General features: G+C 50.4%; 2 protein-coding genes across 3 annotated transcripts in view; one reads left to right on the top strand and one right to left on the bottom strand.

Moving 5' to 3' along the window:
• Nucleotides 1–27962, top strand: part of CARMIL1 (capping protein regulator and myosin 1 linker 1) — a 310903-nt gene that overhangs the window by 271451 nt on the left and 11490 nt on the right. Inside the window, exons 30-35 of one of the 2 annotated variants that reach the window (XM_047858089.1) lie at nucleotides 998–1064; nucleotides 1286–1482; nucleotides 14385–14497; nucleotides 18615–19041; nucleotides 25437–25509; nucleotides 26614–26826. In XM_047858089.1, coding sequence (XP_047714045.1) covers nucleotides 998–1064; nucleotides 1286–1482; nucleotides 14385–14497; nucleotides 18615–19041; nucleotides 25437–25509; nucleotides 26614–26826 — 1090 coding nt within the window. Of the gene's footprint in view, nucleotides 1–997; nucleotides 1065–1285; nucleotides 1483–14384; nucleotides 14498–18614; nucleotides 19042–25433; nucleotides 25510–26613; nucleotides 26827–27962 lie in introns of both variants that reach the window. The other variant, XM_047858088.1, reaches the window with a different exon arrangement.
• The window catches only part of SLC17A1 (solute carrier family 17 member 1), a 212720-nt gene continuing 209394 nt past the window's right edge, over nucleotides 24637–27962 (bottom strand). Inside the window, exon 13 of the mRNA XM_047858095.1 lies at nucleotides 24637–26483. The gene's annotated coding sequence lies outside the window, so the exon portion shown is untranslated. The remainder of the gene's footprint in view (nucleotides 26484–27962) is intronic.

The following is a 27962-nucleotide window of genomic DNA, read 5'->3' as shown; positions in this document are numbered from 1 at the left end:
GAGTCAGTTTCTTCCTTCAGATTTGAGAGGGGATGACAGAGGCCTCCTCCTGCCTTCACTGTAGTCCTGTTGAGGGAGAAGCTAGCACCTTCCTTGGGCTTGGCTTTATGTAATCAGCAGTTGGCACCAAGGCTTAAGTTCTGGTGGTTCGGGTGTTGGTCCCATATTTGAAAGACTCAACGAGAAGCGACAGCAGATACAGACTTGGAAACTATGGCAACCGTTTCCTAGTTAGTCTTTGCCCATAATCTAAGGGTCAGAATCTTGGTGGCAGAAGTGGGAGATGGGACAGTTACTTGAAATACCGAGGTGACAAAGAGTCCGGTGTCGCCTGGGAGTTGCGACTGTGGTCACAAGCAGTGAATAATTGCAGTGTCCGCTTGTAGCGGCTGATGTTTTACCATCCTTTAATCGTATTTTTTATATCCATTTTTTTTAACGTTTATTTATTTTTGAGACAGGGAGAGACAGCATGAACGGGGGAGGGTCAGAGAGAGAGGAAGACACAGAGTCTGAAACAGGCTCCAGGCTCTGAGCTGTCAGCACAGAGCCCGATGCGGGGCTCAAACTCACGGACCGTGAGATCATGACCTGAGCCGAAGTCGGACGCTTCACCGACTGCGCCACCCAGGCGCCCCTTTATATCCATTTTAGTATGGTCAGGTACAGCTGGGAATTACATTCTGTATCATTCACTGTTCCTTTCCGCCTTGTAAATACAGTGTAAGCGATGAAAGCTGGGGGCGGGGAAGGGGGAGGAGGCAGAAGGGGCTGTACGAGTCGAGAACATCGTCACCCTTTGGAAACGTGGGGGCTTGGTCTCCACAGGGAGGCCGTCAGATGTGACCAGCCATCCTGGAAAGAGGCGAAACAGATACTGAGTTTAAACATTTGATCCCAGATGCTCCTTCAGCCCCGCCCCTCCTGAACCGTTAACTGAAGTTTGGAAGGCGAGTTTTGTGTGGACGCCTAAGGGCTTCCTTTATTTCGTTGCTAGATGACGCCCAAATCCAAACGGAAGAGTATCCATAGCCGGATGCTGCGGCCTGTTTCCAGGGCCTTCGGTGAGTTATTTCTGTGTCCGTGAGACACTCTCAGCGGGGACCTCGGGCCGCTTCGGGGCCCTTTCCCGAGGATGCTCTGGGAGGCAGCGCTCAGAAGGGCAGTCGCGTGGTTTGTGAACGCATGCGTGTGCGATTGGGTGAGGGGCCTGACGTGACCTTTAGGAATCCCGCAGCCCATCCGGAGGCACTCAGCTTGGGCCCGGGGCTCTGCTTCGTTTCAGAGATGGAGTTTGACCTCGACAAAGCTCTGGAGGAGGTGCCCATCCACATCGAAGACCCGCCCCTCCCGTCCGCCCGGCAGGAGAAGCGGAGCTCGGGGCTCATCTCCGAGCTGCCTTCTGAAGAAGGGAAGAAACTGGAACACTTCACCAAGTTAAGGCCGAAGCGGAATAAGAAGCAGCAGCCCACCCAGGCGGCGGTAGGTGGACCGGGCCCCTCACCCCCCACCCCTCCCGACCCAGGGGGAGCGCGGGGGACGGACCCCCCACACGACCTCCAAGCCCGTGTCTCTGCTGGGCGCTCGGCCGTTGGGGAAAAGATCATGCGGTCGAGCGCCCAGGGCCTCGGAGCGGAGTTGCCCCTGGAAGAAATCCTTAGAAAAGTCGCGGTCCCGTGCGGGAGCCCAGTGGACTCCGTCCAGCAGCCTGCGACGTCTGATGCAGACGGGGGGCAAGGAGGCGCCGAAGAACTGGTGTGTGACTGACTGGAGGGTGCCCACCCCTGCCCCCCCCCAGCCGTGCCTCCCTCCTCCCCGCTCACCTGCCCAGCCCGGGTGGTGAAGCGGGGTTCCCCGGGGCAGCGCGGAGACCACACCCCGTGTCCCCTGCCGGACAGGGTGGGACGGTTTGTGCCGCGCGGCCTTCACGTAGCTTACCCTGTGCCCCTCCCGGGCGCACGTCTCCCCTCTCCTTTCCAAGGTTGGCCCCGGGGTCTCTGTCCCCATCTCCCTTCCCCTGCGGTCCCCCGGAATCTCTGCCGTGTCCCCACCCGCCTCTGCGGCCGCCCTGTCTCCGCTGACCTAATCCCCTTCCGCCGGGTCTCAGTGGTTACTTGACAAAGAAAAGTGCATCCTTCCCGAAACCACTTCCCGTGGGCTTGGTGTCGCCACGGGCTTCCTTTTCAACCCCCCCCCCCATTCCGGTGACGCCTTGGAGTGTGTTTCTTGCTGCCTGGGCCGTGTGGGCAGAACCCGGGGTTACAGTCCGTGGCTGACGCTGCCCTGTCTGCTCTAGAGTCAAATAGTCACCTGCCTCCTCAATGTCAGCGTCCCAGAGCACCTCGGGCTCAGGCCGTTCAAAACTGGGCGCGTCTCTCCCTGTGAACCCGCCTTCCACTCACATCCCTGTCTGCCATGGCACATCACAGGTGACGAGTCCGGAACCCGGATATGATCCTCATGAGACCCCAGGTCCCGGTCCCAACCCAGACCTCCTCTACCTTCCTCCTTGTCATCCCTGCCTTTGCTGCTTCCCACCCAGTGTCTCAGTCCTGCAGAGCTGTAGCCTTTTCCTCGTCACTTCCCCTCCCCGCCCCACACACCTCCTGGGCTGACAACCACTCATCTTTCAGATCTCCACTTGCCTCTGTGCCAGGAAGCCCTCTCGGTCTCTACGTCTGTGCTCCCATAAGGCTGTGCTTGTAGGACTCCAGGGGAGGCCATTCTCACAGACCGGATGTGCACAGTGCCCTGCCTGAACAACCTGCCATGGAGGCCATGGCTCTTCCAGTGCCTGCTGTTCATAACTGTTATAGCTGCCTTTCTAGCTCTTGTCATAGTGTTTTCGAAGCACTCTCTCCTCCTTGTCTCTAAGCCTCATGTAGGAAGGCAGGTAGTTTATTACCCTTGGATTTATGCTCAGTGGTGAGTGTGGTTTCAGAATAGGGTGGAGGGTCAGCGGTACTTAGAGGATGCTGTGTGGATGACTGGAGGCGTGGATGGGTAAAGGTCACAATAATTACGTGCGTGGTCAATCATTTATTCATCCCTGCTCAGGCTTTTTGTGTTGGTTAATTTCTCACTGGAATCTGAAAAGCATGACCCGGTTTCCCAAAAAAACAAGGAAACAGCTTTAGTGCTTTGTTTTCTGATTTACTTGATTTTAAGTTTTTAGTCCACTGTTACATATTCTTAGAAGAATACACTTTTACAAATCTTATTTTTAGTTTTTTTAATTTCTTAAGTGCTTGTTTATCTTTGAGAGAGAGACAGAGCATAAGTGAGGGAGGGCAGAGAGAGAGAGAGGGAGACACAGAACCCGAAACGGGCTCCACAGGCTCTGAGCTGTCAGCACGGAGCCCGACGCGGGGCTCGAACCCACGAACCGTGAGGTCATGACCTGAGCCGAAGTCCGACGCTTAACCGACTGAGCCACCCAGGCGCCCCGAACTTTTTTTAAATGAGGCCTTTTTAGATAGGGGAAAAGATGACCTCCCCCACTCTGGATTCGAGGTGGTTACTGAATAAACGGCCCCTCTGTGGCTCTCTCCGCGTAGAGAGTCATTAGCAGCGTAACTTGTATGCAAAACGGCGGCGGAAGCGTTTCCTTGATGACGTCAGTGACCCACAGAAAGAGAATATTGTGGACGTATTTAAAAACCAAGAAGGGGAGGGAAGACGGCTGAGATAGGGTCCTCGTGGAGGGACGCACAGGCATACACCACGGAGGGTTTAGCTTCGGCCACGGCGGGGCCGGGCCGCATGGGCTCGGGCTGTCCCATCCTGGGAGCCCTGCCGGGACCCGGGCTGTGTCCTGAAGCGGAGGGCTGTGGCCGTGGCTCCGAGGCCATCTGGCTTCTTCCCAGAGGTCTGGCAGGTGAGGAACTGGCGCGGCTCGCTTCCCTTTGGGCTCGCGGCGAAACTGGACGAACCTCGGATGCCACGGCGCTTGCGGTTTTCAAAGTATCTTCCTGTGTCTCGAGGCCGCGACGTGGCCCCGTTTTCAGCTGAGGATGAGGGGCTGACGGTTTGTCTCCCTCACTAGCGGTCCGTAGCGACGGTCACTTCTGTTGCTGCTTGGTTTGCTTTTGCTCGGACCGAGGAGACTCCGTCTGTCTTAAGTCTGTTTTAACTTCCTAGCGCTTGCCCTTGACCTCGGATGCCCCTACGAACCTTCCTAAGTATCAGAATGCTCAGAACCAAGGTGTGGCTTTTCTTTTCTTTTTACTTTTAGCATTTCTGATGCCAAATGTGTGGGCTCCCCCACCTGGCACCCCCTTCCCCAACTAATTCTGTGACTCTGGACACCAACTGAGCGTCCTACAGTTCAGCTCTGGCACTACCTGGAGTTAAGCTGGACCCCACAGGTTAGGGGCTCAGGGGCACCCCCACTTGAGACACCAGTCCCAGCGTGTCATCTGTACTTCTGAGCAGCTGACTGTCAATTCTAGAGAGGGTCCCACACGCTGCTCCCCAGATACGATAATTTGCTAGAAGAATTCAAGAAGACACTTCACTTACTACTACCGGTTGATCGTAAAGGACGCAGCTCAGGGACAGCCACATGGGTGAGATGTGTAGGCTGAGGTGAGAGAAGCCCCTCTCTGGGCAGGTCACCCCCACACACACCTCCGTGTGTCCCGGGGGCTCTGCCAACCTCATCACTTGGGGGTGTTCGTGGAGGTTCCATTAAGTAGGCTTGGGCACGATGAAATCGTTGGTCGTTGGTGACCAGCTCCGTCACCAGGCCCTCATCCCTCCGCAGGGTCAGGGATCGGGCTGGAAGTTCCAGCTGTCCTATTATGTGGCTGGTTTCTCTGACAACCAGCCCTTATCCTGAAGCTGCCTGGGGGCCCGCAAGCTTTTTATCGTCAACTCAGAAACGGTTGGAAAGGGCTTGCTCTAAGTATCAAAAGATGCCCCCATTAGCTCTGTCACTCAGGAGATGGCAAGGATTTTGGAAACTCTGTGCCAGGAACCAGGACAAAGGCCACATATGCACTCTCATAGCCCACAAGGCTAAGTTAAATGCCAACGTGTCCGTTTCTGCGGGGCCAAACTTGGATTACTGTGTCGTAACTTTGGTTCCTGTGCCAAAAATACACAAATAAATATCTACATAGATATGAAGAGTAGACAACTATTTTTAAAAAATAATAAAAATTCAATCTTCGGTCAAACTGCAGTGCTTCTAAACTACCAGACATCTTAGGAATAATTGATATAGACATTTTACCTGTACCTTTTAAGTCTTTACTGAACCTCTGTAAAAACAAACCAAAAAAAAACCCCAATTTATTTTAATGACGAGATAAAATATACCAGTTTCTTCTTTTTTTTCATTTCATTAATGTGTATATAAGAACACTTCAACATTACATTGTGGCTGCTTCGTCTGTAGACTTGAATCTCGGAGTGTAGTTGTGAGAGACAGACGTGAGCTGGAGCTCTGGCAGGTTCTCTCTTTCCCTGGCAATGTGTGTCTGGACATGGGATCTTTCTAAGCTTGCTTCTAAAATACCAGCACTGGGGCGCCTGGGGGGCTCGGTCAGTTCAGTGCCCAACTCTTGATTTCGGCTCAGGTCATAATCTCATCGCTCATGGGTTCGAGCCCCACATCGGGGTCTGGGCTGGCAGTGTGGAGTCTGCTTGGGATTCATATTCTCTCTCTCTTTCTCTCTCTCTCTCCCTCTCTCCCCCTCGCCCCTTCCCTGCTCACACTCAAATAAATACACATTAAAAAATAATAAAATAAAATCCTGCCCACATTATTGAGCTGTCATGAGAAAAAATGGAATAAAAGTATACAGTCCTTTATTAAATGTAAATATTGTTCCTCAGAGCTAGTATTCCCGTCTTATTAATATTAACTATCTTTACTATATTAATATTTGCTTTCCCCTTTGTCTCCTGTTCCCCTTCCCTGACTCTGTAGTGGAGGAGAAGAGAAGAATGTCCCTAGAAATGGATGCGTATCACCCTTAGCTACTCTAATTTGGTGAATTTTTTACTGATTTCATTAAGGAGCAAGCCAACCGTTTTATAAAAATTCACAGTCAAAAATTACGCCCCTAGTGGAAATGACTTTTAGAGAGTCTGCCTCGGGGCTGGGAGCTTCACGTGGGTAAACGAAGAGTGGCGGTGCCGTTTTCCAAGCCCCAGGTGTGCCCGCGTACCTGTGGAAGGGCACGACCGGTGGGAGAGGGAAGGGTAGTGGGGGTGGATATTAGGACAAGTCCCTGGTATTTTAGAATGTGCCTCTTGCTCACATCATAGTCCGACGTGCGCATGTCTGGCCAGGGGACCCCACGGAGGTCGTTCGGGGACCCAGGCTGCTTTCGTTTACGGTTCTTCCTCGTCTCTGGTCCTCGGAGTCCTCTCCGCTCAGCTGGAGGATGACAGGAGGCACTCAGGTTCACGCCAGGAGGTTTGATAGGCCGGTCTGACAGTGATACCGTTAGCCAGAGCTTGGCCGGGTCGCTGCCCCTCGGGAGCCTGAGAATCTGACCATGACGCCCAACGGGCCCGGGCCAGCGTGCTCGCCCGGGCTTCATACCCATCCACTGCCCGTTAGCTACCGCCTCTGCTGCCCTCGCCTGGCGCCCCCACAGGGGAAAAGCATCCCCTAAAGGAAAAACCATTGAGGGGCGCCTGGGTGGCTCAGGGGTTAAGCGTCCGACTTTGGCTCAAGTCATGATCTCGCGGCGGGTGGGTCTGAGCCCCGCGTCGGGCTCGCTGCTCTCAGCACAGAGCCTGCTTCGGATCCTCTCTCTCCCTCTCTCTCTGCCCCTCCCCTGCTCTCTCGCTCACTCTCTCAAAAATAAGCGTGTTAAAAAAAATCTGCACAGCAGAATGAGACTCAGAAGCCAGGTTCTAGCTGCGCGGGCCACTAACTAGCCGCGTCTCCACCGGGAGGAATTCTACGGACGATCTACTCCTTGTTCAAGGGAGTGGGACGCCCAGGGCAAGTAACCGGCCTGCCTGTGGTCATCCTCTGAGTTATTACCGTACATCATGCAGTGGCTTTGCTCCACCTGACACGTCAGCGTCAGCCGGCCCCGTTTCTGGCGCGGCCCCACACTGCTTAGCCCAGGGACGAAGCTAGCCAACTCTGATTAAAACCGACCAAATCCCAGTAATCCGTCCTCTCCCACGTGCTTCGAATGACGGTACCACAAGGCTGGAAGGAATTTCAATGTCGTCTTGTCCGGTCCCCTTCATTTATTTCCCCCATTCCTCCCCCCTACCTCCCTCTGGGAACCATCAGTGTATTCTCCGTAGTTAAGAATTGGTTTTTTGGTTTGTCTCTTTTTTTTTCCTGTTTGTTGTATTCCACATACGGTTGAAGTCATATGGTATTTTTCTTTCTCTGGCTGACTTATTTCACTAGCATAATACACTCGAGCTCCATCCATGTCTCTGGCAAGATTTGGCAAGATTACATTCTTTTCAATGACTGAGCAATGTTCCATACCTCATGTATACCATATCTTCTTTATACACTCATTTATAGGTGGACACTTGGGCTGCTTCCGTCATTTGGCTGCTGTGAATAAGGCTGCAGTAAACACAAGGGTGCGATAGCTTTCTGAATTAGAGTTTCCGTATTCTTTGGGTGACTACCCAGTAGTGAAATTACTGGATTAGGTGGTAATTCTTTTTTTAGTTTTTTGAGGAGCCTCCATACTGTTCTCCACAATGACTGCACCAGTTTGCATTCCCACCAGCAGCACATGAGGGTTCCTTTTTATTCACATCCTCACCAACACTCGTTGTTTCTTGTGTTTGATTTGACGGGTGTGAGGCGATACCCCATTGTGGTTTTGTTTTGCGTTCCCCTGATGATGAGTGATGTTGAGCATGTAGTCATGTGTCTGTTGGCCCCCTGGATGTCTTCTCTGGAGAAGTGTCTGTTCGTGTCTTCTGGATTATTTGGGGTGTGTGTGTGTGTGTGTGTGTGCGTGTGTGTGTGTTGAGTTGTAGATGTTCTTTATATATCTTTGTCACTAACCCTATAAGGGGTATGTCATTTGCAGATATTTTCTACCATTCAGTAGGTTGTCTTTAAATTTTGTTGATTGTTTCCTTTGCTGTACAGAAGTTTTTTATTTTGATGTAGTCCCAAGAGTTTTATTTTTGCTTTTGTTTCCTTTACCTCAGAAGACATATCTAGAAAATTGTTGCTCTGGCCGATGGTCATAAAATTATTGTCTGTTCTCTCCTAGAATTTTTATGATTTCAAGCGTCACATTTAGGTCCTTAGTCCATTTCGAGTTTACTTTTGTATATGATGTGAGAAAGTGGTCCCGTTTCATTCTTTTGCATGTTGCTGTCCTGTTGTCCTGACACAATTTGTTGAAGAGACTGTCTTCTTCTCACTGCATATTCTTGCCTCCTTTGTTGAGGATTAATTGACCATATAATTGTGGGTTTATTTCTGGGCGCTCTGTTCTGTTCCATTGATCTGTGTGTCCGTTTTTGTGCCAGTACCATACTGTTTTGATTATTATACCTTTGTCGTATGTCTTGAAATCTGGGGTGGTGATACCTCCAGTTTTGTTCTTTTTCAGGAGTGCTGTGGCTATTTGGGGTCTTTTGCAATCCATACAAATTTTAGTATTCTAGTTTTTAGAAAAATGCTGTTGGTATTTTCATAGGGAGTGCATTAAATCTGTAGATTGCTTTGAATAGTATGGACATCCTACATTATTTGTTTTTCCAATCCATGAGCATGGACCTTCTTTCCATTTGTGTTCACATTTTCAGTTTTTCCCTCAGTGTTCTATAGTTTTTTGAGTAAAGATGTTTCACCATCATGGTGAAGTTTATCACTAGACGTTTTATTCTTTTTGATGCATTGGTAAATGGGATTCTTTTTTCAATTTTTTAAATGTTTATTTATTTTTGAGAGAGACAGGGCATGAGCAGGGGAGGGGGAGAGAGAGAGAGGGAGACACAGAATCCAAAGCAGGCTCCGGGCTCTGAGCTGTCAGCACAGAGCCCGACCTGGGGCTTGAACTCACAAACTATGAGATCATGACCTGAGCCGAAGTTGGCCACTTAGCTGACTGAGCCACCCAGGCGCCCTGGGATTGTTTTTTTTTAATTTCTCTTTCTGCTACATTATTATTAGTGTATGGAAATGCAGATTTCTGTATATTGATTTGGTATCCTGCAACCTTACTGAATTCATTTATCAGTTCTAATAATTGTTTGGTGGAATCTTTAGCAATTTTTCTATGTATAGTATCATGTCTAGTGAAACCTGTATTTCTTCCTTACCAATTTGGATGCCTTTTATTTCTTTTCGTTGTCCGATTGCTGTGGCCAGGACTTTCAGTACTGTGTTGAGTAAACGTGGTGAGAGTGAGTTTTTTTAATAGCTGTGACCACCTCAGTGACTGGTATTGGTTTTACTCTCAGGCATGTCATGAGCCGTATTTCGAGCCTCAGGTGCAAGAACATCTGGGAAGATAATGTGTTTCACTTGGTCGGGTTTTGATACTGAGTAGAGGAGAGCATACAAACTGGGTAGGCTCATGTAGCCATTTCTGTGGTTATTTAATCAGTTGAGAAAGTTTCCTTCCTAGTTTGCTAAATTTGTTTTCAATGAATAGCAGTTTAATTTGATTGGCTTTTTCTTCAGTAGTTCTGGACATTGATCATTTATTTTTCTCTTTTGTTTTGCTGTCGTGGTGAATTGCACTGACCGACCTTTCTAATGTTGTATACCATTCTTAATAATCATGATACTCTTGCTTTTTTGTTTAATTCTAGTATAATTAACATACAGTGTTATATTCATTTCAGGTGTATATTCTTGCTTTGTTTTAATATACTGCTGGGCTTTGTTTACCATATTTTATTGGGATTTTTTAATCTATGTGCGTAAAGAAGAGAGATCTATAGTTTTCTTATTCTCGTCTGGACCATCCATCTGCTTTGGGTTTCAGAAGTATACCATCTTCATAAAATTAGTTCAGAAGTTCTCCTTTCCTATTCTCTGGGACAGTTTGTACACAGCAGAGATTTTCTGTTCCTCTCCTGGGGAGCCATCTGGGCCCAATGTGTTGTGTGTGCGCAGGTGATACTTCTGTGCAGAATTCCTTTCGTTGGGATTTGATGCCTTTCGTTATAGATCTAATCAGATTACCTAATTCTCCTTGAGACCATTTTGGCCATTCATATTTTTCTAGGATTTTGTCCACTTAGTCTAATCGTTCATTTAGTCGTGTATAGAATTCTCATAACTTTTTAATCTCTCCTGTATCGTGTTTCTGTGCCCCATGTTTTTTTTCATTTCTGATATATTTTCATGCTTCTCTCCTAATTTTGTGAGGCTCGCTCTTTTATTAGTCTTTTTTTGGAGAATCATCTTTTAGTTTTATTAGTCCTCTTAAGTTCATTAATTTTTGCCTTACGTTTTTATTATAGTTCCTTCATTTTACGTCTTTTGGGTCCCTTATTTCCTGATCTGACCGCTTAGCTCTCACTGCTGCCTGTTTCTTACTGCCTAATGTATGCACGTAAGATTCCAGGACTGTTCAGCCCGCTAATTAGCGCTCTGTGTGTGTGTGTGTTCAGAGTTACTAATAATACACTAATTGTCCTTCCTTCCTGCCCATCTCTCTCCGTGCGGCCTGTGGAGACATTACTAGAGGTCTGACGGCTCCTGTCAGAAGCCAGGTGCACCACCCACGGTGTCTCCCTGGCACGTTCATCTTCATAATCCTGGCGGAGGGTGGTCTGAATTGTCATTAGTGCTCATAATCACCGGCTTATCCTCTAAGCACTCACAAATGGTCCTTTTAGCCTGTATTCATCCCCCAGAGGCGCAAAATCTACCTTCTTGATTTTCCAAATACCGCCAGCAGCCATTCCGATGCCCTGTTTTGTTTGCAGAAGCCTTTCTGTGAGTACAGATGCGATCTGTTCCGACTGGCTGGGGAGGGGGCTTCTGCTCCCCTCTCCCAGTAACTACACGACGCTTTTTACTTATTTTTTTTTTATTTAATTTTTTAAATGAAAAAGAAAATTTTTTTAAGTTTATTTATTTTGAGAAACAGAGGCAGGGAGGGACAGAGAGAGAGAGGAGAAGGCGAATCCAAGCAGGCTCAGCACTGTCAGCACAGAGCCCAATGCGGGGCTCGAACTCACAGACCGTGAAGACCGTGACGTGAGCCAAAGTCAAGAGTTGGACGCTTAACTGACTGAGCCACCCAGGCGTCCCCGTGCCACACTTTTTAGTCTGAAATGTATTCTCCTTGATAGAAAGACCAAAGTCAAATGGGATTAGGAGAACTTCTGATGTCTGTATGTCCCTTTCTTTTCCTTTTGCTAGAAATTGAGCTGAAACGGCGTGTGTGTTTGACCTCGAACCGTTTTGACAAACTGTATTTCGTTTTTGCGTTCGGTTTTTGTGCCGCTCTTCGTACGAGCTGCCGACATCGCCACTTCCTATCTTAACCGATGCATTTTAAACCACATCCCCTGGAAGGTCTCCTGGTGATCCCGGACTTCCCATAACCTCTCTGCTCGCAGTGTCTTCGTGTCTAACGTGACCCGGTCAGCCTGGGGGATCACCTCTGGGGTCCACCCAGCCCTGAAAGCGCTCGTCCTGCAGGAAAGCAGGCTGCTTGTTGGGCCCCGTGGACCTCCATGACTGAAACCCATCGATGTCCTTCCTCCCTGACCCCAGAGAACTTGCTGTGCTAGTGGTGAATTCCATGTCAAAGCAGGAAGCAAGGAAAGGGCTTAGAGGAGAAATTTATGCTAGTAGAAAGTAGTTTTTTTTTTCTCAGAATGGGAAAGGGAATTTGAGAGGAAGCCTCGGAGAGGAAGCGTGGGCGCACTGGACGGAAGGCCCGTGTTAGGACCGTACGTCCTGGCCTCCTACCCTTCCCATCCATCGGTCAGGTGACCTGCGTGGGTCCCCCTCGCCCTCTGAGCCCCCTGTTTGCTGTGACTAACCAAATACTACGATAAAACTATCTTTCCTTTTCAGTGCAGAAGGTACAAATGAAAATGAAATCATACGGTGCAAGACACGTGTAAACCATGAAGCGTTGTCCAAACACAGGGAACCATTATTACTGTGGAGAGCCCCCTCTCCATTGTTTCACAAGAGGAAAAGTGCTAACCCTGAGCCAGTTCAGTGCTCCCTTCCCTTTTGTGGTAAAAGTTACCCGTGAGCTCTCTGGCCATAGCTGAATTCTACAACTCGGCTGATTGTTCGCTCTGTTAGAAGACACGGGAAAGCCTTGCTCCGATATAAAGCACCATCCCGAGGAGGAATAGAATTGTTTTTATTCACAGCGTCGTTTTGTCCCGTATCTGTTAGCGCTCACGTTCAGCCGTTGGCAAACATGAGCTCAAACACACGGCTCACATTCATAATGGAGATTTCCCAGCGAGTGAAACGGATATAACTGCCCAAAGCAAGTGATCGGTTTTTTTCGTTAAACAGCTCACACAGAGGTCTTTGCAGACCTCAGCCAAGTTCCCCTAGAGGCAACTTGACACTTGCACATCAGGATTACAGAAAGCCACATCCCCACCACTCTGTGGCAAGACCTCCAGACCAGATAGCCCAGCCACAGGAGAATTTGCCCTTGTGCCCAAAGGAATGGGCAAGACAAGCCCTCTTTCTCAAGGGCCTACAACCGCTGGGTGTAAAATATTGACCTAATACACCATTGCAGACGCAAATCAGACGTATTGCTGAGCTCACTGTGAGATTTCCATTCAAAGACAGTTGCTAACTTGGTAAGTGATTTCCTCTCCTGAGACCCAAGCTTTGAAGCGTCTGCTGGACCCCTGACCCTGGGTTTCCCACAGCACCTCAGATGCTTGTCAGAAATTGCACGCATCGTCGTCTTCCCCAAATCTGGCCTTTTGACCTATGTTCCCTAGAATCATGCTCCCATTCACCCAGCCTAGAAACTTCGACATCATCTGAGGCAGCTCCTTTCTTGGTACTCTCGTTTCTCCAGGCCTTAATTTGCCCCTCACCTCCTCCAGATCAGACTAGACTATTACAGGAATCTCTCTTTTGTGTTCCTGAACAGATTCCCCTACTTACAGAGGTGCCAGGGGGACTCGGTCGGTTAAGCGTCCGACTTCGGCTCAGGTCGTGATCTCACGGTTCGTGGGTTCGAGCCCTGCGTCCGGCTCTGTGCTGACAGTTCAGAGCTTGGAGTCTGCTTCGGGTTCTGTGTCTCCCTGTCCCCCCCCCTTGCGCGTTCTCACTCAGTCTCTGTCTCTCAAAAAACGAATAAATGTAAAAAAAAAAAATCAGATTCCCCTACTTACAGTCCCTGGCTTCTCCAACTTCATGCTGCTCTAGAATTATCTAAGCAAAATACAGGTTGGGCCGTGCCACGCTTCTTTGGGGTCTCTATCGCCTACGGAGTGAATTCCACACTCTTTCGTGCGAGATTCAAGGCTGTTCACCATTGGTCCTTGTATCATTAGTTGGAAAGCATTCGTTCAGCTAGAGATAACGATATGTGACTAAAGATGGCTTCAACAGTGAGAAATCCTGATTTTCTCAACAAGAAACCCAGAAGTCTCAGGATCAAGGACTGGCTCATTCAGCAGCAAAGCGCCAGCACCTGGATGTTTTCTGCCGTCTGCTCGGTCATCCTCCACATGTTGGCTTTTGTCCTCAGGCTTGTACCCCCTCGAGCCCCAGGTGGCCGCTGCAGCTCACACATCACGTCCTCCCACGTATAACCAGGCAGAAAAAATATACTCTGTCTGCAGCAAACCGTGCTCCCGAGCTCCCGGCAGATTTCCCTTCTGTCTCACCAGCATCATATCCTACGCCATGCCTACCAGTCACAGCCGATAGAATTATGGGGTTTGGCTTCTACAAATAAGTACTCACACCTTGAAATCAGGCTTCTTCCCGCAAGAAAGCAAGGAAGCAGGGGAGGGGACCCGAGTGGCCCCTGTTCGCGTCTGCCGGGGTTTGTGCTTAGCAGCTGAACCCACCCACGCTCCGCTGGCCCCTGGCCCCTGGGGTCATCTCCAGTCAGACCCTAGCACCTGTCGCCTTTTTTCCGTGCATTCCCTTTTCCCTCAGATCACCTGCAATGCTCTCTCCGCCTGTAGGAAGCTGGGCTCTTCCCGGCCACCGCCTCTGAAGCGCCCACCAGCGTCAACCCCGCACCAGGCTCTGCGGTCCTGGTGCATTCCTCACTTTTGTTGCCTCCTGCCCTCGCCACGGTTGTACACGCGATTTGCATTCCTGTAGCACGTGAGGGCTCTGCTCAGCCAGTCCTGTCCTTCCCGGGGCCCCTGTCGCGGTGCCTCGAGTGCGACGGTCATGTTTGCCGAGTGACGTTGACCGTAAATTGCCATTTCTCCCGTTTGGTCTGCAGGTCTGCGCTTCCAGCATAGTCTCCCAAGATGGGGAACAGAACGGCCTCATGGGGAGAGTGGACGAAGGTGTGGATGAATTTTTCACCAAGAAGGTGACCAAGATGGATTCCAAGTGAGTTCGGAGTCCTGTCACTAATAATACTGTTGGATTCACCTGTAAGTTCTTAAGCTGCCACTCAACTTACTGTTCCAAGGTTTGTTTGTTTGATTTATATACATTACATGGGATTTCCTCTTCACATGGTTTGCAAAATGTGATCTCCAGACCAGCAATCCTCACTGTCAACTGGGAGCTTACTGAAAATGCAAATTCCGAAGCCACTACCCCAGACCCACGGAATCAGAAACTCTGGACGTGGGACCAGGCAGTCTGTACTTTATTAAGCCCCCAGGGCACACTGAGGCATGTTTCAGTTTGCGAACCATTGTGCTGTTCCAAAATAGAGCACAGAACATAGCAAGGTATCTGTTTAGGGCTTTATCACTGTCACGACCCCTTCATGGCAGGGTGGTGAACTTTGACAGCTGACATTACTTATTTCTAAAGTCTCCTTGTTCATCATTTGAGGTCCGTGGGGGGCCCCGTAGCATTGCTAAATGGCACAGCCTCAGTAGCATCAGAATGACAACAGAAATAGCGAAGAGGCGTCAGGGGCAGCTTCCGAGATGTTTCTTCATTTTCTTATTCCTGAGTCGTGTTTCCTTAAAAGACAGTTCTTCTCTGAACTTTTATTAACAGTCATTTAACCCGGGACATTCTAGGCATTCAGCATCATTTGTAGCCAGTTATTTAATCCCCGACTGAAATGCAGATCTGTCCCCAGATACGCTCTTAACACGCATTTGTGTCTGTGAAGTGTTCTCCACCTTGAGGTCTCAGATCCAGGAATGAATTGAAACCATCCTGATAAACCGAGGGTGGGCCAGCTGGGCACAGGTAGGGAAGAAGCTGGTCCCTTCTGTAGACGGACGTGCCTTATCTTGCTTCAGCAGGGTGGTGAGTTGGAAAGAAGTGAAGTTTTTAAATCCGTAACAGTATAATTTAACTGCACGTTCTAAGCTTCAGGACCCAATTATTTGTCTTCTTGGACACTGGCCTTGAAGCCTGGCATGCTAGGAAGGGTGCCGTGCCCCCATTCTTCAAGAACCAGCTCAAATGTCACTCAGTCTTTGAAGCTGTCTCACGATGGCTCCTCTCCCACCCCCTAGATTAATTGTTCTTTCTCTCCTGCTGACCCAACGCTTTTTTTTCTAGAATTTTTCTTTTAATGTTTATTTATTTTTGACAGAGAGAGAGAGACAGAGCATGAGTGGGGGAGGGGCAGAGAGAGAGGGAGACACAGAATCCGATTCAGGCTCCAGGCTCTGAGCTGTCAGCACAGAGCCCGACATGGGGCCTGAACCCACGAACCGTGAGATCATGACCTGACGCTCAACCGACTGAGCCACCCAGGTTCCCCCGCCTTTTTTTTTTTTTTTTCTGTTAGAGCACACGTCACCCTTTGAGAGTTTCTTCGGCTTTAAATTTTTTTACAGTGTGAGGAATGGACAGATGTATTTTCAATGTAAAAGATTCAAGTGAGACCAACATAAACAGAGCCAACTGGAAAGTCCCTTTTCATGATGTGCTTTCCAGTCTTTTTTCCCCCTAGAATGCTGCTCTCTGATAGAGTCCCAAACCCCAGTGCACACGTCTCTCACTTGAGCTCACCTACTCTCACGTTTTGAGAGCGTACTTGCTTTGTTTTGTGTTTTTAAAGATTTTATTTTTAAGTAATCTCTACACCCAATGTGGGGCTCGAACTCACAACCCCAAGATCAAGAGTTGCACACTCCACCGACAGCCAGCCGGGCGCCCCTCGAGAGTATACTTTGGCTCCAATAAACTTTCCTGCTCGTGTCACTCATCCGCTGTGTTGTGTCTGCCCTTGAATTCTTTCTCATGAGGAGAGCAGGAGCATTCGGTGACATCTTTGGGACAGGCTGGGTCAAGGGTCCAGGGTCTCCCCAGTTCATCTGGCAACAAGTAGAGCCTGTCTACTGGGGGACTTCAATGTAGAGTACTCGTCTTGGGCCATTTTGCCAGATGGGAGTCTCCCTGACTATCAGAATCTTCAGGTCTTTTCTCTTGGGCTTGTTAGGAAATTTGATCTTCTGCCTGGAGGCTATGAACCTGGCCACCCCATTCTAGGATCCAGAATGAGAGAAAGGAGCTGAGAGTATCACTGTCCCAGTATGCAGGCTTTCCTGGGATTGTATGGGAGGAAAAATAATTTTCTCTATACCCTTCTAGGTTCTTGGCTGAGATAGGCCTAGCTAGGCTGAGACCTGTAATACAAGACAGATGAAGAGAAGAAAAACAAAACGGAAGTTCAAGAACATGGGGCGCCTGTGTGGTTCAGTCATTTGAGCATTTGACTCTTGATTTCAGCTCAGGTCATGATCCCAGGGTCATGGGATCGAGATTGAGCCCTGTGTCAGACTCCCTGCCTCGCTTGGGATTCTCTTTCTCTCTCTGTGTCCCTCTCCCCCACCCCTAAAAAAAAGAAAGAATTTCAAAAACACGTATACCTCCTACCCACATGGGAGAGACCCAGAAAAACTGAGTAGCTCTCCAGAATGGCCCAAGCCGCCACGTTAAATACCATTCTCAGTTAAAGACCAAAGAAAAACGTTGGGATGGGGGCTGGGGAACGGGTTTTGGAGCTCACCAGGAAGAGGCCTGTGAACAGGGTGAGGTTGTTGTGTATACACTGAAGTCTATACCTTCTCCACTGGGAAGTTTCTAGAGATGCGGCTCTCCCCCTCTGCCTGCTCCCGAGAGGAGACACCCTGACAAAGGAGATTTCTCCCATAAGTATAAATGCTTCTTCTGAAAGGGCAACTTCTACTCAGTTTTCAGAGCCTCTGCAGCATCTGCTCTTTCTTAATCAGCCTGAAGTGATCCATGTGCCAGAGATGCAGGTCTTGGGTGCCACGGTCCGCCACCCTCTACCTGAGCCTCGTGTTCTCACGGCAGCACGCGTTCTTCGGCCGTCCTGCTGTCCGTCCCTCACCCTCCCCGGCAGGGAAACTTGGGCGCCAAGGGGCCCTTGTGGTCTCTGGTGTGGGGGGAGGGTCTGAGGGTTTGGCGAGTGGGCTTCTGTGTCTCTCCCTCTCCGGGGCCTCCCCTTCCTTCTGTTCCCAGAGGTGCTTGGAGCCCCGCGCAAACCCCTCCACCTCTCGTCACCCCTCTCGTTGCTCCAGAGGTCGTCTGCCCCAAGTCTCTTACGTCCCTTGTCACTCACAACTCTCTTGGCTTCCAAAGTTTGTTGGTTTTGCCTTTCCTCCCCTCTGGGGCTTTTGCCTTTTTTTTTTCTTTTTCTTTTCTTTAAACCTTTGGCTGTGATCGCTGGGGACTCAGAGGAGCTAAGGGGGATTGGGTCTGCCAGCTGTAAGCGAAAGGCGGCAGTGAGACCTCCCCCTTGGCCCATCTCACTCACTCTTTTCCCATCCAGTCCCCCGGTGCTGAATGTTCTCTTGGTTACAACTCTCTCCCAAAGCTCACGGTCTCTGTTACCTCTTTCGGTGGTATTCCATTTAGGCGAGGACCCGCATCTTTGGGTGGAGCAGTGAGGGTGGGATCTCAGGTGTGAGATCTAGTGATTGTGCAAGGATTTCAGGTGCTTCTGGGGCGAATCTTGCCCTTTCTGGCACCAAATTAAGTAAGGCTGTTGCCCACCTCAGTCTTTGAGGAGCCAGCTTCTGAAAGTTCTTACAAGTAGAATAAATAGGCAAGTGAGCAGAGCATTTAAATACAGAAACACCTAGGGGCGCCTGGGTGGCTCAGCCCATTGAGCATCCGACTTTGGCTCAGGTCATGATCTCACGGTTCATGAGTTCAAGCCCCGCGTCGGGCTCTGTGCTGACAGCTCAGAGCCTGGAACCTGCTTCAGATTGTGTCTCCCTCTCTCTCTGCCCCTCCCCTGCTCGTGCTGGAACACCTCATTCTGCTAATAGTCCCACCACCTACACCTTCTTCTTTGGTGGAACCTCAGTCCCCCACCCTGTGACCAAGATGACAACATTCCACACTTCTGTTTACCAAGTGCAGTGACTCAAATGAAAATTTTGAAATGCTTCGTGATGGTCGCCCTATAGGCCGCAAGCTCCATATTTGTGTCTTGACGGATTCTTGCTAGAACTGTAATTACAGCAGAACCCACAGGATCTGTTCTTTTGAATCGCAGGCGATCGGCAAGAGGCTCCGAGTCCCATGAGCTTGGCGAAGGAGGAGACGAAAAGAAAAAGCGAGATTCTCGGAAAAGCGGCTTTCTCAATTTAATCAAATCCCGGTCCAAAACGGAGCGGCCCCCAACGGTCCTGATGACGGACGAGCCCTCGTCGCCCAAAGGGGCCATCCGGAGTCCGGCCTCGGACACACCCAGGAAGGACGCGAAGCCAGCGGAGCACAATGGCAGTTCTGAGCGGCTGGAGGAGATGAAAACACCCGACCCCGTCGAGGAAAGTCCAGGGGAAGACGTGGGGAAGGCGGACCGGAGTGACAGCAAGGGCAGCCCACAGGCCGGGCGGAGGTACGGGGTGCAGGTGATGGGCAGCGGTCTGCTGGCGGAGATGAAGGCCAAACAGGAGAGGAGAGCCGCCTGGGCGCAGAAGGTGAGGGCGCGTTCCTTCCGCAGGGGCGTCTCCGGGGTGGTGCCCCACTCGGCATTTATGGGCGAGGGGGGTGCAGAACCAGCCTGTCCGGTTGCATACAGATCCCAGAACAAAAGGCTTTTTCCAAAAGAGCACAGGGCGCCGAGGCATGGCCGTGCTCCCCTCGGGGACAGGGGCCGTCTCTCCTGAGGCCACAGTGCTTGGAGGGAAGTCCTTGGCCGAGAGTCTGCGGCCTTTCCTCCCCCTGCCGAGGTGCTTCCTGTGCAAGTCAGAAGCATGGACCCCTGTTCCGGGAAAATGCTCAAATCTGGGGAGGAGACGGAGTCTGTTGAGTCCAGGCAGAGACCCCAGGGTGACCAGAGTAGAACTGACAGAAGCAGATAAAAAGACTGAAACCGGGGGTGGTGCCTGACTGGCTCAGTCGGCCAAACGTGCAACTCCTGATCTCAGGGTTGTGAGTTCAAGCCCCATGTCAGGTGTAGAGACTACTTAAAAATAAAAAAAGCATCTAGGGCACTTGGGTGGCTGTCAGTTAAGTGTTCAACTTCAGTCTAGGTCATGATCTCGCCGGTCCTGAGTTCGAGACCCACGTCGGGCTCTGTGCTGACGGCTCGGAGCCCGGAGCCTGCTTTGGATTCCATGTCTCCCTCTCTCTCTGCCCCTCCCCAACTCACACTGTGTTTCTTTCTCTCAAAAATAAATACGAAAAAAAAAAGTTTTAAATACTGAAACCAGATTCTAATTATATAAAGGTAGATCTGCTTTTCAGTTTTTTTCATAATTCGTTCCCTTTTCCAAGCCTAAAATTCCCTGCTGTACTCCAGATTTGCAAGCCAGAAGAAAAGAAAGGCAAGGTATTCTGTTAGTTTTGATTGGGTACTTGACCATTGAGATATGTTGTCGTTTGCTCTGGAGAAAAACTTGATCGTTTAAAAATGGCCAGGACCCCCCAAACTCTGGCTCAGAGCATCATTTACTCTTCGAACGTCTTTTAAAATATACATTGTGGGTTTTTCTCTTCCCCTCTTCTCTCTCTTTTCTCCTGCAGCTACTGGAAAGATTGCAGGTTTATTGTGGTCACGGAGACGCACATGCCCACGTGAACCCGGGTTCTGGGTTTTGTGCATTATCCCGAGCTCTTTCTTTGATGTGACTGGGTTTCCCCAAGAAAGGAAAATCGCACATCCATTTTCCTTGAAGTGTCAGAATGAAACAGTTCGCCCCAACGAACCATTGAGTTTTAGAAAGTTCTTCCAACTGTATTATATACCAGAGTGCGGAGGCTGTTTTATATTACTTAACTGATTTTTTGTTTTCATTAAATCCTGCATCGCACGGGATCTTACACCTGTTCACCATAGCCCTCCACCGGCACTGTGGTTATCCCGCGGTTTCCTAGTGATGGATCTCTCCCACCTCGCTCACTGCCCCTTACAGAAGGTGGAGAGGGCTGCAGAGGGGACCATGTAACTGCATTCTGCTAATTCAGCAAGGCAGGCACTAGTCAGAATTCTGTGACCGCATCTTTGGCAAGTCAGACGCCCAAGGAAGTGTTTAAATTGCAATCTGTTTCATAGAATTTCCTTACAACGATGAACATGCTGTTTTCACTAACGAGCTGTTTATTTTATCACTGTTTTTCATTGATGAACAGCTGCTTTTTGGTAGAAAGATGGGGAGATGCTAGAGGGTTTTTTCCATGTGCTTTGGATTTGATGCATAAATTGACTCAGAGCGACAAAATTCCTATGGTTTTAGAAGTCTTAGTTGTTGGAGGCTTATAGTAATGACCTCGTAGCGCCATCTAGTGTCTTTTTAAACACCACCAATAATAGAAATCCTTCATACAGTGGACCCCAGAGATATCGAGGGTTCGGTTCCGGACCGACACGATGAAGCGAATATCGCAGTAAAGCGAGTCAAGTGAGGTTTTGGGTTTCCCAGTACATAGAAGGTTATGTTTACGCGATACTGTAGGCTATGCGGCGTGTACTAGAGTTATGTCTAAAATCACAACGGACACGTCTTCATTTTAAAATAGTCTATTGATAAAACATGCCGACCGTCATCCGAGCTCACTGGTGCGGGGTCTTGCCTCCAGGCTGAGGGCTGCTGGCGGATCAGGGTGGCGATTTCTTAAAATAGGACAACAGTCAGGTTTGCCACATCGATGGACTCTCCCTTTCACAAATGATCCGTCTGTAGCAGGCGATGCTGTTTGATAGCGTCTTACCCGCAGTACAACTGCTTTCAAATTGAAGTCAGCCCTCTCGAACCCGGCCGCTGCTTTAGCGACCCAGTCGATGTCCTATTCTAAACCCTTTGTTGTCACTTGAACAGTCCTGACCGCACGTTCACTGGGAGTAGATTCCAGCTCAGCAAACCACTTCCTTTGCTCCTCCATCAGGAGCAACACCTGTGTCTGTTTGATCACGAGACGGCAGCCGTTCAGTCCCGTCTTCAGGCGCCACCTCTAACTCCACAGCTCTCTAGCTCTTTCCACCACACCCGCACTGACCTCCCCCGCTGGGGTCATGATGGGCCCTCAGAGTCGTCCCTGAGGGTTGGAATCCACTGCTTCCAGAGTCCCATTCGCGTTGATGTTTCGACCTCTTCCCGTGAATCAGGCGTGAAAGTTGAAATCACGCCTTGATCCGTGGGCTACAGAGAATGGGTGTTGTGTCGGCAGGCATGAAAACAGCGTCTCCACCGGGGCTCTTGGGTGACCAGGCTCATTGTCAATGAGCAGTGCCGTTTGGAAAGCAATCTTTTTTTCCTGAGCAGAAGGTCTCAACAGGGGACCTAAAGTGTTCAGGAAACCACGTCGTAAACAGATGCACCGTCATCCCGTCTCTGTTGTTCATTTCTAGAGCACAGGCAGAGTAGGGCCAGCCTCAATCTTACGGCCTTAGGATTTTTGGAATGGTAACATTGGCGTCAACTTCAAGTCAGCAGCCGCACTGGCCCCTGACAAGAGTCAGCCTGTCCTTTGAAGCTTTGAAGCCGGACATGGACGTCTCCTCTCTGGCCACAGAAGTCCCACATGGCAGCATCTTCCAGAAGAAGGCTGTTGGTCTACACCAATCATCTGTTTTCTGGTGTAACCGCCTTCACTAACTCTCTTAGCTGGATCTTCTGGAGAACTCGCTGCAGCTCCCACTTCGGCACGTGCTGCTTCATTCTGCACTTTTCTGTTGTGGAGACGGCTCCTTCGACCTCATGATCCGACCGTGATTGGCTTCAGACTTTGCTTCTGCAGCTGCCTCATCCCTCTCAGCCTTTATAGAACTGAAAAGAGTCAGGGGCTTGCCTTGGATGAGGCTTTGGCTTAAGGGAATGTTGGGGCTGGTTTGATCTTCTATGCTGACCACTCAAACCCCCTCCTTATCAGCAATAAGGCTGTTTGGCTTATCATTCGTGTGTTCATTGGAGTTAACATTTTTTTTCAAGTTTACTTATTTATTTTGAGAAAGCAGGGGAAGGGGCAGAGAGAGAATCCCAAGCAGACTCTCTGCTGTTAGCACCGAACCCAATGCAGGGCTCGAACCCACCAACCATTGAGATCATGACCTGAGCCGAAACCAAGTATCAGACGCTTAACTCCCTGAGCTCCCAGGCACCCCTGGGGTTACATTTTTCACTTCTTTGCATTCACAGCTTGGCAGCTGCTTGGCACAAGAGGCCTAGCTTTTGGCCTGCCCTGGCTCTCAACATGCCTTTCTCGCTGAGCTTAATCACGTCTAGCTTTCGATTTAAAGTGAGATGCCCCACTCTTCCTCCCCTTGAACACTTAGAGGCTGTCGTAGGACTATCGAGTGGCCTGATTTCAATATCGTTGTGTCTCGGGGACTAAGGAGACCTGAGGAACGGGGGAGAGACGGGGGGACGGCCAGTTGGTGGAACAGTCAGAACACGTACATTTATCAGTTCACTGCCTTACGTGGACGCAGCTCATGGCACCGCAGACAGTTACAAGAGCGGTATCACTGAGCACACGTCGCCATGGCAAATATAACAATAACGGAAGAGTTTGACATATCGTAAAAAAAAAAAAATGCGGCACAGGGACACGAAGTGAGCAAGTGCTGTTGGCACAGCGGTGCCGATAGCCTTGTACCGTGCGGTGATACCGCAAACCTTAAATCTGTAAAAACCGGAACAGTATCTGCAAAGTGCAATAAGATGAGGTATGGCTCTACTTACAGTTCAAACCAGTCAGGGGTGTTCTATCAGAATAATAATAAAAAAGTGTTTCAAAAATTAGTGTAAGAAGATTCTCCCCTAAAATTCCATGACTGTATGCTTGAGGAAGTCAGCAGTATAAACACCAGTGGTCAATAGACAGTTGATAAAAAAGAAAAAAAGTACAGTGTCCTCACTCTTCTCTTGAATAAGTTTCTTGACACTGTTCACATTGAATGCACGTATTTAAAGAAAAAGAACATGAAAATGAGGACAGCGCACTTCTCATTCATTAGCAAAGCAGAGTACCAAGTGGTGTCTGCTTAGAGGCCACGCGCTTTCTCCTGGGGCCGCCTGGTCATCTGTCTGCTCTGTATTTCCTCCTTGTTCCATGCAGTAATTTTTGACATGTGTTGACTAGCTGGGAACGCCGGGAAGGAAACAGTAAGAGCCACCCCTAGGATTATATTTTATCTTTTTCATTTTTTTAATGTTTACTTTTGAGAGAGAGAGAGAAGAGAGACAGAAAGAGCATGAGCAGGGGAGGGGCAGAGAGAGAAGGAGACACAGAATCCGAAGCAGGCTCCAGGCACCGAGCTGTCAGCACAGAGCCCGACACGGGTTCGAACTCACGAACCACGAGATCGTGACCCGAGCCGAAATGGGACACTTAACCGACTGAGCCACCCTGGCACACCCCCTAGAATTATATTTTAACTGCAGGTACGCAGGGCGCTGGGCACTCATGGCCTGAGAGGCGGTGTCTCCTTCAATGTGTCCTCCGTCCTGGCCACTTTAAATAGCCCACCTTCTTATTTTTGAGCCCAGACAGACATGCCTTCCAGAGGCTATAAGATGCGAGGAGAGGCGCTAGGCTTTTGGGACTGGTTAAGCCCCGCCTCCTGACCTCTCCGTTCAAAGGCTCGGGCGCCCTTGCTCATCCAGGCAGGGGACTTCTCGGCTAGTCTTCACCTTGCAGACGCGTCCAGGGCTCTCCTGCAGCCCTGGCACGGGGCTTCCTGTGCTCAGGATCACTTTTGCGTAGAGGTGCCAAACCGTGTGCCCGTTCTAGCCATGGGACTTGTGTGCACGCTGCTTCTCCGACACCAGCCTCCGCTAGGGGAACATCCGTGGTCTTGCTGAGAAAGTGCTCGGCACCAGTTGCCTCCCTGGGAGCCACGCTCCTGGCGAGTGTATGGCTGCGGCCAAGCGGTCAGTGAGTCAGGTCTCACCCGTGTGTCAAATAATCCCTCCCATGTGATCAGAAATACCGGAAAGCAAGGAACTTCCGGCAGACACCTGCTCTCCAGGCTTGTCGGTCACGTGAGTGGAGCAGGAAGGGGCAGGCCAAGGTCAGGCCGCCCTGAGAATCCTCAGCCCCTTACCCCGCCCTCCCCCCTTCCACCCGCCCACCTTATTTGTGTTTTTAGACAGGAGATGCAGATTATCGTTGTCAGTAGGATTCTTGGTAGCAAACACTAGACTTTTCTTTACATGGGACTTTTTGTGTCTAAATGCCTCGGTCTCAGGGGGACTTTCTGTACCACACGAGGCTGATTCCCAGCCTCACAAGTCACAGCTCCGGCTGAGACAACCTTCCCCACCTTTGCCGTCACAAACCCCTTTGCCTGAAGTTCTTGGGTTTTTTTAAATTAATTCCGGCCTGTCCCTCCGCTGCCTCCTGAACCGTCGGTCTGTGTCCCTGTGGTTCTGGCTCCGTGACAAGGAAGACCCTGCCCGTGTTGGGCCCCTTTTCACCTGTTTTGTACGTCAGAGTGAAAAGGTTTCCGCTGCTTTTAACACTTGATTGTTGGAACCCAGCTTGGAGAGGGTCCTGTCACCTTAGAGAGTGTCCGTGCCCCATTGCTGGGAGCATCGGGCTGCAGAGAACACGTAGGTGTTCCACAAAAAACCCACAGGAAACAGGAGACATCAGCAAGCCCACTGGCTTCCCCGGAACCCACGCACCTGTCACCCGTGGGAACTGGCCACACTTGGGACCCCGGAGGCCTGACTGCAAACCCAGAAAAACAACTTACTCCTCAGAACCGTGTCCCAGGAGGAGGCCCTCAGGGCGACAGGCCGGACACGGTCGGTGTGACAGTGGTAAAGGGGCCGCTACTTGTTGTCGTTTATTATCTGCTTTGTTCTTTTTCTTACATTTTAAACAAAAATGCACTTTTGGGGGGCCGTGTGCTTGACTTTTCTAGAAGCTTGGGAATGATGCAGCGTCTCAGGATTCTTCCGGCCTGGGCAGCACAGAGCGGTTGGATGCAGGTGGGGCAGGTAAGTCCGGCGATTGCCGTCACCCCGTCGGGAAAGGCGCTCAGCTTCCGGTTCCAGGAGCCTCCCGTCATTCGCAGGAGAAAAATAAAAACGGGGCGTGAGACTAGGTTTCTGCGTCACGGTTCTCAGCTGGCACCGAAAGACATTTCCTCACCTGCCGCAGGTCAGCCCGGGGCATGTCCCCACCCCTGCAGCCACGCGCCTGGACAGCGCACCTTTTCCAGTTTCCCAAAGGGAGGAGATTTCTTTGAGAGCAACTCCCCAGCTGTGGGCGTTGGAGGGGCGGGGGAGGCGGGACAGGGCTGACGTTAGAAAGAAGCCATACACGGTAGGTGGAAGGTGGCCCATTTGGTTGACACGAGGGAGTGTTCTTTCCTTTCTGCACCGATATCGTTGGCAGGTGTAGCCAAATCATACGGCACCTCTGGTGGAAACGGAGAGTAACCTACAAATTGCGTGTCAGAAACCTCACTTTGCTGTTTGAGATTCCTGGGCTGAGCCCCAGAATCTTTATGCCGTGAGAGCAGGAATGTAGCTCGTTATTTAACCAGCTTGTTTCCGCCTGTGGTCTAGACGCTTCAGGCAGCAACAGGGCAGGGGTGCGAGATGAGGTGACATCGTCACGGTTCTCGCTAAATGCGAGGTGATGGATGTCGCGCAGCCCTCGTCACTGAGGGCTTGCAGCCAGACCCCTACCTGCTGATGCTTGTCCAGAACCGAGGCACCTACAGGCGGTCCTACCTGTACCTTCCTCGTGCCAGACCTGAGAAAGATCTAGCGCACTGAGCACGCGTCCCCTCTGGACGTTACTAGGGACGTGGACACGCTTGAACTTAGGCTTGCATCTGGGGGGTGGTCAGGAGTGATGGGAAGGGTACCACCAAGTACGCTGCTTTCCCGCAAACGTTGTCGTCTTCCGCCAGCGTGAGTGGACTCGAAGAGCATGTAGAACAACATGTTCTGTTCCGAAATACCTGCGAGGAGACATGAGCAGAAGTGGGCGTGGCAGTCGAGAGCAGGACCCCTCCTCGCTCCCAGTGATCAGTTTCTTCCGCCTCTGATTTTGCTCGTAAAGCGTGCTCTCTGTACCTGTTTTTATTTTAGTGCCTAAGCCGCACCCGGGTGTTCCGGAGAACCGCTTCGGTCTGGGAACACCAGAAAAGAACGCCAAAGCGGAGCCCAAAGTGGACGCGGGTTCCAGGCCCCGGAGCTCATCCAACACGCCCGCCAGCCCGAAGCCCCTGCCGCAGGCCCCCAAACCCAGCCTGGCGGCACGCCCCACCATCCCACAGAAACCAAGAGCCGCCTCACGGCCTGGTAAGGGTCTTACGGGGCAGCGATGGGCCCCATGCCCGGCTGGCCTCCGGAGGGTGCTGGATCGGGACTCACAGGTGGTTCCCGGGGTTACTGGCGAACGCGGGCGCAGGGGGTCCGCGGGAGGGGCTTCGAAAGGGGCAAAGGCTGAAGAGTTTCTGAGACTGTCCCTGCATACGGGTGGCAGGTGGGAGGGCCACGGGAGGAAACAGTCTTGTGTTGACCCAGTCGCTTGATTGAGCTTTCTGAGATCCGTCTCTGGGGTCTACACAAATAAGGAAGCGTAAGTTCCTCTCCTTTCGCCCCAGATTCTGTGAAATATTGAGGGTTGAGAACAGGGCTTGGCAAACCAGGGGCCTGTTTTTGTAAATACAGTGTCACCGGCACACAGCCGTGCCGTTTGTATTAGCTTTTGCACTAAGATGGCACAGTTGAGTAGTTGTGACAGAGGCCGTTGGCCTGCAGACCCTGAAACACTTAGGTTTGGCCTTTATAGAAAAAAGCTTGCTGGCTCCCGGTTTAGAAAACCTAAGGATAGAAGAAGCTTAAAAATCTTAGAAATGGATGGGCCTCTGCCTTATTCTCTCCTGCATTAGTTCTTCCCTGTACGGTTTTTTTTTTTCTTTGTTTTTCTCCAACAGTCTGTTTAAAAAAAATTTTAAACATTTGCAAAAATAGAATGGATAATATATTGAACCCCGTATCACATCTTCACTTTTTTCCCCCATAATGATTAGGCAAATAAGGTAGAGATATACAGTCAGATTATGCCCATCATCATCACGGCTAATGCTTTTGTAAAAAATGTTTATTTTTTATTTTGAGAGAGAGAGAGAGAGAATCCCAAGCAGGCTCCGCACTGTCAGCGCAGAGCCCGATGGAGGGCTCGAACTCGCGAACCGTGAGATCGTGACCTGAGCTGAAATCACGAGTCAGCCGCTTCACCGGCCGAGCCGCCCGGGCGCCCCATCTCTGCTAATCTTAACTCTGTGCCAGGCCGCGTGCTAAGTGCTTTATGTGGATAAATTCCTAATGTCCTCACCACAGCTCCGTTCCACAGATGTGGAGTGTGAGGCCCAGGGACACTCAAGTTTGGCATGCCGCACGGCTGGTGAGCGGCAGCCGGACCCTAGGACCCC

The sequence above is a fragment of the Prionailurus viverrinus genome, chromosome B2 (assembly GCF_022837055.1).
Source record: "Prionailurus viverrinus isolate Anna chromosome B2, UM_Priviv_1.0, whole genome shotgun sequence".
NCBI classification, from domain to species: domain Eukaryota; kingdom Metazoa; phylum Chordata; class Mammalia; order Carnivora; family Felidae; genus Prionailurus; species Prionailurus viverrinus.
Note: the sequence above shows the minus strand (reverse complement) of the source record. Positions and strands in the feature narration are given on the sequence as shown.